This window comes from Sinocyclocheilus anshuiensis, unplaced genomic scaffold (assembly GCF_001515605.1).
Source record: "Sinocyclocheilus anshuiensis isolate Anshui unplaced genomic scaffold, SAMN03320099.WGS_v1.1 scaffold522, whole genome shotgun sequence".
Lineage (NCBI taxonomy): Eukaryota > Metazoa > Chordata > Actinopteri > Cypriniformes > Cyprinidae > Sinocyclocheilus > Sinocyclocheilus anshuiensis.
In genome coordinates, this window is record NW_015544185.1 from 533,910 (window position 1) to 544,971 (window position 11,062).

Sequence of the window (11,062 nt, forward strand, 5' to 3'; positions counted from 1 at the left end):
ATATATTAAAATTATTGATTTACTCTGCATCCAACCTATGGCCAGGTGTGTGCTAAAACAGAATTATTGATGTCTTACTAAGCCATCAGTGGCTGTGAGGTTCTGCAGTGCTCCACAGCTGGCCTCAAGTGTGGCGTCTTTTTCACTGGAGCTCAACAGATTGAGGAACATCTGCAAGGCTTTGGAGTGGAAGAGCCAGCCGGCACCTTTAGGATTGTTGTCCTCCATCACTGGATAGTCAAAGCCACTCTGCAACACAATCAAACACAACAATACAAACCCGTGAAGGATGACACTTAATAAAAACTAACATCCATAGTAATGCAATGCTTTTTGCACACACTGGTAATATCACAGTATCTCTGAAGTACCTCACAGGCAATCAAACTGTGAAATGTAGGCTTTAATGAGGCATAAAACCACAAACCTCCTGCTGCAGTTTTTGGCTCTGGGAGCTGAAGCAGCCGATCGGACCGGTGTCTGATGAGCTGGAGCGATTGCGAGCGTAACTGGCCAGCGTGTTTATTTTAGTGAAGAGAGAGGGCATCTCGGTCTCCAGCTGGTAGGTGAGGTTGTGCAGAATGCAGACGCAGTTCTCCAAAGACTGAAAAACAAGAGCACAATAACCAATACTGTGATAAAAACGTAGACATTAAAATAAGCAGCAGCAGTAGTGTCCTGTGGTGTGTTTTACTCCATCATAAAGTATTTTAATCAACATTTGTCTTACTCTTATATAGTTATTAAGCAATAATTTGGCGATTACATGTAATATTTGCTTTTAAAATTACATTAGTAACACCACAGGATGATTCAAGTAAACTGCAAAAATTATGTGTTAAGTTTTATGTGCAACCAGATTTTTAAGTATGTGCAAGTTTGATCCAAGTGGCTGTCGTTGTGTGTTTAGGAAATTGACATTCTCTGATTATTTGCATATCAAGTGAAAGCAGATGTTGAAACATGCTTACGAGGTTCTGATCAAATCTGGCTGTCAATTAAATACGAGTAATGCAGCATTATTTCTAGCCACAACAATAGAGTTTGACTGCATGAGTTTAGCCCCTGGAAACGCCTCGTGTTCGTACACGCTTTCCTTCAGGGAGTTTCAACGTTTCGGGCAACACTACATAATAACTTAATAAAAACACTATTAAATCATCAATGCCACACCAGCATTCTCCACCCAGTCTATAAAGATGCTTGCTTAGAAAAAAAAAAACCCACTTGACATCTCATGCCATCTTAAAACTCCTTTACTGCACGATTACAGAGAAAATACTGACACAAGGTTCCCACACTTTTAGACTTTTCCTATTTTAATTACAGGCTTTAAAATATCTTTTGATCCAGACTGACTCGTAATAGAGTAATTCAGCCAATAACGCTGAAGTTTAAGCAAAGAAACAGATCGATTTGCTCACAAATGGACAAATTTCACTCTCATGCAATTCCTTAATATTTCCAGGTTTTTCATGAGCTGCCTCTGTTCAGTAGCACATATAATCACCAGACGGTTACCTGGCTGTCAGGCGTCCCGGCATTTACGCAGTTCTCTGTGTAGCGCATGAGCGAGTCGATGAGGCCTTTGCAGTTGCGCATGGCTTGTCGGTTCGCCAGTTTGGAGGCGCTCAGGTTGCTGTTGACAAACAGGAGAAACAGTCATATTGTGTTTTTTGATCTCAGAATTCACAAAAGCAACAAACAATCTGAAGACAGAAGTGAGTTACAATGTTTATACGCTAATTTGATAACCTGAGCCTATAAAAATTGTGGCCAATAACTTCACTGCCAACTTTACAGCACAGTCATGCAATGCAAATACACTTTATGTCAATAGTGCACAGCTAATTCAACACTGCAGCTCATTCTGGCCAAGAACCGCCCACTTACACAGGAAATAACAAGTGAAGTGACCAACCTCACATTTCTGATGGTCCAAAAACTTAAAGGGACAGTTCACTCAAAAATGAATATTGTTGTTCCAAACCCGAATGAGTTTCTTTCTTCTGCCCCAAAGAAGATCTTTTGAAGAATGTTAGGAACCAAACATTTGACCGTAGCCACTGACTTCCATAGCATGGAAAAATTATTATGGAAGTCTTTTGTGTTCAATAGAATAAAGAAACTTGTGGAAAAGGTGAAGGGTGAGTAAATGACAGAATAAATGACAGAATTGTCATTTTTGACTGAACTCTCCTTAAAAACTAAACTAGATTTTAAAAGGCATGATAAACCTTTGGTAAAAATCGTAAAAAATTAAACTAATGGATATCACTACACTTAATCACAGTTAATCACACAAATGTTTTGTATTCATGTACATGTTTTCATTATATTCATTTCCAGAACAGAAATCTGAATAAAATAAAATAAAATAAAATAGGAGTCATATTAAAAAATGCCCTGGCTCTTGGCAGTGAATGGGGGTTATTTTTCATTAGTCCAAAAAAGTGCATCCATCCATCACAAAAAAGTGCTCCACACGGCTCCGGGGGGTGAATAAAGGCCTCCTGAAGCAAATTGATGCGTCTTTGTAAAAAAAATATCCATATTTAAAACTTTATAAACAGTAATCTCTGTGGTACGCGCATTCACGAGAGAGTGGCGTTCCGGCGGATGACGCAGCGTAAGCTCCGGTGAGAAGTGACGAATGCGGAAGCGCAGAGACGAGAGAGCAAAACAAAACACCAGTCAGGAATTAGAAGTACAAAACAAGGATTTGTAAAGAAAAATGTCGGAGGATTTTGATATAAACCAAGAGGAGACTGTTTTTTTCCTTTGCTGTAAACAAAACTTGGTTCTCACGAGACTAGCATATTCTCACTGGAGCTTACGCTACGCCTACGTCATTCGGATGGAACACCACTCTCTCGTGTATGCGCATACCAGTTATCAGAAGCTAGAAATTATGGTTTATAACGTTTTAAATATGGATATTTTTCTTACAAAACGCATTGGTTGTAACATTGGTTGTATTTATTAATTAGACATTGAACCATTTATCTAACTGATTCATTACAATAAATAAATAAATAAATAACATTCATTCAGGAACAAAACAATACTTGTGTGTGTGTGTCTCTGACACAATGAAGCATTGTGAAATATTTCAAATTAGGTAATTTATAAAAAAAAAAAAGACCTGAAAGCGTCATCCGCTGGACGCCACTCTCTAGTGAACGTGAGTACAACAATCTAGCTAGAGATTACGGTTTATAAAGCTTTAAATATGGATTTTTTTTTTACACAAACGCATCAGTTTGCTTCAGGAGGCCTTTATCCACCCCCCCGAGCCGTGTGGAGCACTTTTTATGATGGATGGATGCGTTTATTGGACTTCATTTGGACTACTGGAAAATAACACCCATTCACTGCCATTATAAAGCTTGGAAGAGTCAGGACATTTTTTAATATAACGCCGATTGGATTTATCTGAAAGAAGAAAGTCTTATACTCCTAGGATGCCTTGGGGGTGAGTACATCATGGGTAATTTTCATTTTTGAATGAACTATCCCTTTAATATCAGTAACCTGGCAAACGTTATCATCCTCAGAAGAGGATGTTTTAACGTTATAAAAGTGCACCTGAAAGGTACTATACCTAATGCCAGGCAATCAATTTAGAGCTTGCCAATTCCAGAAAGTGATTTACAGTTTTGTTTCCAACAGGCATCAAACTCTAGGTGTGCCAAAGTCAATACGAATCCAGATAAAATATTTGAACAGCTTACTGGTGAAAATATATGCTGTGCTCCAGCAATAATAGTAGTATTATGAGTGGAGTCAGTACTGACGTTTGCCTTGTTTACATCGCATATAGCAGTCAGAACAGAATGCAGCGTGTGTGATGTTACCGAAGGCATGCCGAGGCGTTGTAGAAGACCTCTGGTGCCAGGCTGGTGTTGGAGTTGTCGTCTGTACTTGCTGAAAACGGCTCGATGACTTTCTCGGTGAGTGCGGGCAGGGCGATGCGGAGCAGATCCGACTTAAGGTTATCTGCAGAGGACAGGTTCCACAGGAGACCTACAACCACAGAAAACCAATTCAAGTCAGTTTGATACGAACACCATCCAACAGAGAGCTTGAGATGGAAAAAAAACTACTGTTTAAAAGTTTTAATGTTTTTGAAAGAAGTCTCTTCTGCTCACCAAGGCTGCATTTATTTGATTTGATCAAAAACACAGTAAAAACAGTAATGTTGTGAAATATTATTACAATTTAACATAACTGTTTAGTCTTTAAATACCGGTATACAGTATGTTATAATAAAGTAATTTATTCCTGTGATGCAAAGCTGAATTTTCAGCAGGAAAACATTAAATTATAAACAAAAGCTAAATAAAAACTATAAAACTGATAAAACTAACCTAAAAATCATCCTACAGAATTAAATAAAAATTCAAACTTGTTAAGTTTGATTAAAAAAGTACATTTACACCACGTCTCTGCTGTTAGTTTATTCCAGGTTCAAAACAAGTTTGTTAATGGTGACGCTTTACAATAAAGTTCAATTTATCAATGTTAGCTAATGCATTTGGTATCAAACTAACAACGAGCGATAATATTAACATTTTATTAAACAGTTTTACAGCATTTGTTAATCTAGCTTGTAGAAATCTAATAACCTAGTATTTTTTGCTTATAGTATAGGTAGGTAATCTAGTTCATTTGTACATATATTATATGTACAATACTACATATATTATATGTACTTATACTAACTGACATTAGTTCATGTCTTCTGAACATTTTTACACACATTAACACATTTTTAGCATTTCAAGTTACATGAATGAACATTAGCTATTGTTTTTTTGAACAAGCATGAATAAACAATGAACAATACTATATTTATGAATTAAAGTGCACAACTGTTCAAAAGTTTGGGGTCTGTAAGATTTGACATTTTTTTGACAAAGTCTCTTTTGCTTGTTAAGGCTGCATTTATTTGATAAAAAATACAATAAAAACAGTAATATTGTGAAATATTATTACATTTTTAAATAACTTTTTTCTATTTGAATATACTTTATAATGTAATTTTTTCCTGTGCTGCAATGCTGAATATTTAGCGGGATAATATTAAATTACAAACTACTACAAAAACTACTTATGCACCACTAAAACTGATGTAAACCAGCCATATTTTCAGATATAAAGCCAGTCATATTTTCAGTGGAAGACACACATACTCTCATGTGCTTTGAATGGTTGAGCGGACATATTCTTCTTGTCAGTGCTTGTGTGTGACATGAACGTAATGCAAACAGAGACGGTCGGCCACCTGTTAGGTGTTTCTGTGTCTCAGAGTTGGAACCGCCGAGCAGCTGCACAATCTGTGCGATTCCTCCACAGCGCTGCACTTCCTCTTTGTTGGCCTGGTTTTTGAAGACCACGTTCCTCAGGGCAGCGGCCACCGTCTCCTGGACCTGAGGATTGGAGCTGCTCAACAGGTTGACCAGCGGAGGAATGCCCTTCAGAGTCAACACCTGTCACGCAGGACAGACAGAGAAATAAGACGGTTAAAGGAGCTGTGGTGAGACCTTAGTACAATGACGGAATCAGATGCAGTGTTGCTATTGTTAACTTAGATTAAAAACTTTATAAAATAAGCTGAAGTACTAAATTGTCTAACACTAAAACTGAAATATCACAGCTAAATAGAAATATTAACATGGTACTTTCTTGTCAATCCAAGGATATTGTACCATGGTATTGTCATAAAAATATACTATGGAAACACCACGGTAATACCATGATGTTATTAGATGGTACTTTGGTGGTTCATTCATTCTGAACTATGGTATATCATTCAAATACTATGGTGTTGAAATGATAATCAAATATATTTAAAGGATACCATGTCAATACCATGGTAAATGCCCAAAAAACACATTACTTATGTCTAAAAGACATGGTAAAACCATGGCAGTTTATGGTCCAGACCTCTTGCTTGGCCTTGTCATCGGTGAAGGTGCTGTGCTGGATGTAAGCGGCTCCACACAGCTGGAAGCTCTCTTCCGTGTTGTAGAGATATTCAACCGCGTCTTGCATCGTCATATCGGCCATAAGCTTCTCTGCGTTCATCCTATCGGCAAATGAGTGAGTGAGAGACCGGTCACAGATCATCACATCATAATCGTAACACTACAAAACTCACGCAGAGATATCCTTGGCCTGTCCGGTCCTGATCAAGGACATCCTGGCCTCTCCGTTGGACTGCAGGGAAGACGGGCGTCTGACGGCCCGCATGGTGATGGCCTGATTGCTGTTAGACATTCTGGCCAAAGTGCCGTTACCGAGAGCCTGGGCAGGTTGACTGTTCGGCACTCTGTTGAAGGTCTGACGGGTGGTTTGGGTGCGTAGAGTGCTGGCGGCGCCGCCGTTGGCGGTGGACTGGAAGCCCAGGTCTGGAGCGCTGCGGGTGGCTTGGTAGTTGTACAGTTGGTTATTGGTCCGGGTTTGGGCAGGGAGGGTCCCATTGGTGCTGTAGAAGGACCGATCTAACTTGCCTGATCCACTGGTCACCCGCTGACCGCTGGAGCTGCGGGAGTTGGTGGACTGGCGCATAAAGCCTTGCCTTTGCATAGTCTGGACATGGAAACAAGTCAACCTTTTCACTTCAATTTTTCACTTCAAATTTTTATGCTGTTACCCTAATTTGTAATTAAATAATCTGGATGCAAAAAAAAAAAAAGTTAAATGCAAATTGTAATGTATTTTTTAATGCAAAGAGAAGAAAAGTTATTTTTTCACTCAATTTTCATGTTGATATCATTTTTTTACATTTTTTATTTAATGCACATTTTAATTTATAATTAAATGCAAAATAAAGCATTTTAACTCATGCTATCATACTGTGTATATTTTATTCCTAATCATATAATTATACACAGAAAAAAATCATAGTCTGGACATAGAAACAAGTAGGGCTGTGCGATATTGAAAAATGTGATATGCGATAACTCATTAAATAATGCGATATTCAATATGCGATACGATAATGCTTAAAGTGCCACATGCTCAGATGGTTCCTGTAAAACCACATGATTCTAATAAGAAAGCACCCCTACAACAACTTCTGAAAGTGAACGGTAGTGTTTTACTCGAGCATTACATAAAAATGTCATTTTAACATTAGTGTAATCATTTTAACATGAGTTTAGGAACTGAATAATAAAAAGGAAAAATAAAACACTGCTTAGAATTTACTCTTTGAATTCAATATGCACTGATTCTTATTTAAGCTACAAAAGTTATTAAGGTAACAGCAGTGAGTGATTTTCTCTTTGTCTTTTGTTCATGGCCCCAAATATTGCAAGCTGTAGCGATATGCATATTGCGATATGTACATTTGCAATATTTCGATAATTTCGATATATAGCACAGCCCTAAAAACAAGTTAATTTTTCACTCAAATTTTCATGTTAATATTTTAATTTCTAATTCAAATCAGAATGCAAAAAATTTTAATGCAAAAAATAAATGTACAATTAACTTTGTTTAGGACTTTGGTCCTAAACTTATATTTACACACTGAAAACTACATAAACTACTCTGTACCCAACATCTTAATTTGCATAGTCTGGACATAGAAACAAGTCCATTTTTCACTTGCATTTTCATATTGATATAATATAAAAGTTGTAATTTAAAAAAATCTAAATGCAAAAAATTAAATGCAAATTAAAATTTATAATTAATGCATTTTATAATTTATAATTAAAGCATTTTAACTAGTGCTATCAGACTTTAGTCATAATTTTAGAATTACACACTGAAAACCATGCATTTGCATAGTCTGGACATAGAAACATGTCAATTTTTCAATTAAATTTTCATGTTGATATCATAATTTGTAATGCAATGTAATGCAGATTTCCATTTATAATGCAAAAATAAAGTGAATTTTACCTAGTGCTATTATACTGTATAAGTCCTAATCTTATAATTATACACTGAAAACGACTCTGAACCCATCATTTTAATTAAATCCATGCCACGGTTTTGCCTGAACAAGAGTGTTAGCCAAAATTATAACTACAGGCACGTCCATGGATTAACATGCAAGCAAAGTAGTTCTACTTCTAGTCAAACTATGCAGCAACAGTGTGCCGTTTGTGAGAAAATTACTGATTGATTTGTATACGAGTATGTCTGTGAATAATTCAAAACATAAAACTGTTTTTACAGAATGTCAAAACAGGGTTTCATGCACTTACTTAAAAAAAATAAATAAATTAAGTAACAATGCAGCTGGATTAAACGGTCCACTAAAGCCAAACAAGCCATTTAAAACACAGACGGCATTAAGATTCCAGTGGATACACCCAAATGTAAAGAAGGGTTGGCAGAATACCTAAACCAGGCCGTTTGGTAATACAACACTGGGATGAGTCATAAAAAACGAAGGAGTGGTTTCATTTAGCCGTTTTCCTTTTTTTCCTTGCATATCTCGAACTAGTAAAAGTTGCAGATTTGAAGGTTTGGTTTTTTTTGTAATGCAAGTGTTATAATAGTGAATGACTATGGACACACTACAGACTAACTAACTAAATTAGGTGATGATAGTAACTGCTTTTCATCCACTGATGTCTTTGATGGATTGTTTTTTTCTGCTCTCATATTGTTGTTTTTGAAAGAATAGCATTTCAAATTCAGAAAAATATATGTGCAACCAGGTTATAAGTTACAAGCTAAAGGCCATCTGACATTTCACATGTTTCTATTGTTATCCTGAAAGATGACTCAGTGAGAAGTTTTCAACTGAGTGAATAATGGAAAAAAAAAGTGCTTTACCCACCCAACCGTGGGAAACTGAAACGCAGAATTAATTTACACACACTTGAAGATGTGCAAAGATTTGTGTGTGAACACACGCAGTGCACATATGGAACAAATAAATGTTTGTAAATACATATTTGATAACATTTACCCCATTTGTCATGGTTCCTCCTCTGCTGAACGAGGGTCCGCTGAGAGACGCGCTGGGAGAAAACTTGAAGTCGTAAAACACACTGTCACTTTCAGGGCCTGCAATTGAATTATGACAAAACGAACAAATAAAATTTGCATTCAGGGACATTTTGAATTATAAAAATATAAATATATAACCTACAACTAGTCTTATGTAACATAGTAAGGTATGTATTTTACAGAGTTTAGCACTTCATTCTCTATAACAAAAAGAGGGATCACAGTCCTCTGAAAACAGGTTTTACTGAAAAAAAAAAAGTACTTGCATTATGGTTTTATCCAAGTCAAAGAAATTATTTAATAGGACTGAATGAAACCAAATACCTTGGTTTACAATGAAAGTGATTTTTTTTTTAGAAAAAGAAAGTGCACATTTTCCCTTTTTACAGTATTGAATTGCCTAGTGGTTTATCCATTACCAATAAGAGCTTATATTAGAAATCATGGACTATTTATTATGCGTACTTTAATGTACTTCTAAGATAACTGGTTTTATAAAGGCAAAGAAATTATTTAACATGACTGAATGAAAACCAAATAAATAAATAAATTCCTCATTGTCACTTTCCACAGTACTGAATTGCTTATATATAGTGATTTATCCATAAACAACAAGAATTTATATTAGGAATCAATGGACTTTTAACATGCGTATTGTACTTCTAAATTAACTGGTTTTATTCATGTCAAAGAAATGATTAAATATGACTGAATTAAACCAAATACCTTTGTTTAAAATGAAAGTGATTTTTAGAAAAAGAAATTGCTCATTTTCACTTTTCACAGTATTGAATTGCTTATATATAATGGTTTAGTCCTCATTGTCACTTTCCACAGTACTGAATTGCTTATATATAGTGATTTATCCATAAATATGAAGAGTTTATATTAGGAATCAATGGATTTTTAACATGCATAATGGACTTCTATATTAACTGGTTTTATTCAATCATTTTATTAGGCTACTTACTTTATAAATTATTTTGTTTTTGTAATAGTACTTGCACAAAAACACTATATTACTACTGCACCCTCGCTAGAATTAAACTATCTTTCAGTAGCATTTCTTTTTACGGTCCAGTCTAACGTGTACATACTACGTACTTACTATAGTAACTGCAAAAACTGGGTAAAAACAAAATCTTCCAAGTAGCACGATTTCACCATAAAGTATCTCAGAAATTTTTTTTATGGTAATACCATGTAACGTTTTTGAAAATGAAGCCCAGAGAAGATGCATACCACGGTATTCTCATAGGCCTATCAAATGAAACAATGAAAAGCTTCCGTCTAAAGCAGGTGGAATGAGCTGAAGTGCACTCACTGGTGGGGGAAGTGAGTCCGGACACGCTTTTGCTGCTGTATTTGGACTTGCTCCTCTTGATGGTGTGAACCTGCTCCAGAACTCGCTGCTGCGCGGATCTCAGCTCGTGATCGGACGGAAGCGCGAGAGACGTGTCCTCCACATCTCCGATGGACAGAGCCGATTTTAAAGGTTCGGGCATCATTTTGGCTTTTGTCTCCACTCCAGAGACAGGCGAGGTCCAATTCGTAAAGCTCCAACTATCTGCTCCGTCTGGCTGCTCTGTGTTTGATTCAGGGTTTGACTCACAGAGAGCTTCACCTGGTCCTGCCCTCATCCACGCCCAAATGACGCCCGACTAGAGAACGAAAGCGCATTCAAAACCTGTTCTTCCGCTCTTCTCTCTCCTGATTACACCAAGAAAGCTCGTTAATGATAGAACAAAACGTCACTTTTAATAAGGATAATAGATACACTTTAAAAGTGTCCGATTTTTAATTTAATATTATGTAAAAGGCGTTGTTAGGCACGACGCGCAGGGTGTCCTATTTATTCACAAAGCAGAGCATCTTAAAGAGTCCTATTGCTTTGATACATTTACAACATACACTATTGAAAGACACAATTTAAACGCTTTTTAAAAAAGTGTTTTTAAAGCAACTTCATTAAGTGGCACATTCAGCTAGAAAACATAGCCCTATGTAAACGATAACAGAACAAGGTTATATAGACAGTAGCAGCCAATCAGAGCGCAGTGTCGAACATCCGGGACTGAAATTG

At 36.5% G+C, this 11,062-nt stretch overlaps 1 protein-coding gene across 1 annotated transcript in view; it reads right to left on the minus strand.

Moving 5' to 3' along the window:
• LOC107696446 (plakophilin-1-like) overlaps nucleotides 1-10,628 on the minus strand; it is a 16,392-nt gene extending 5,764 nt beyond the window's left edge. Inside the window, exons 1-9 of the mRNA XM_016496777.1 lie at nucleotides 10,304-10,628; nucleotides 8,939-9,036; nucleotides 6,164-6,594; nucleotides 5,950-6,091; nucleotides 5,288-5,492; nucleotides 3,858-4,026; nucleotides 1,522-1,639; nucleotides 428-604; nucleotides 79-249 (exon numbers count right to left, since the gene is read on the minus strand). Coding sequence (XP_016352263.1) covers nucleotides 79-249; nucleotides 428-604; nucleotides 1,522-1,639; nucleotides 3,858-4,026; nucleotides 5,288-5,492; nucleotides 5,950-6,091; nucleotides 6,164-6,594; nucleotides 8,939-9,036; nucleotides 10,304-10,619 — 1,827 coding nt within the window. The 5' untranslated portion in view covers nucleotides 10,620-10,628. The remainder of the gene's footprint in view (nucleotides 1-78; nucleotides 250-427; nucleotides 605-1,521; nucleotides 1,640-3,857; nucleotides 4,027-5,287; nucleotides 5,493-5,949; nucleotides 6,092-6,163; nucleotides 6,595-8,938; nucleotides 9,037-10,303) is intronic.
• Nucleotides 10,629-11,062: the final 434 nt, after the last annotated feature.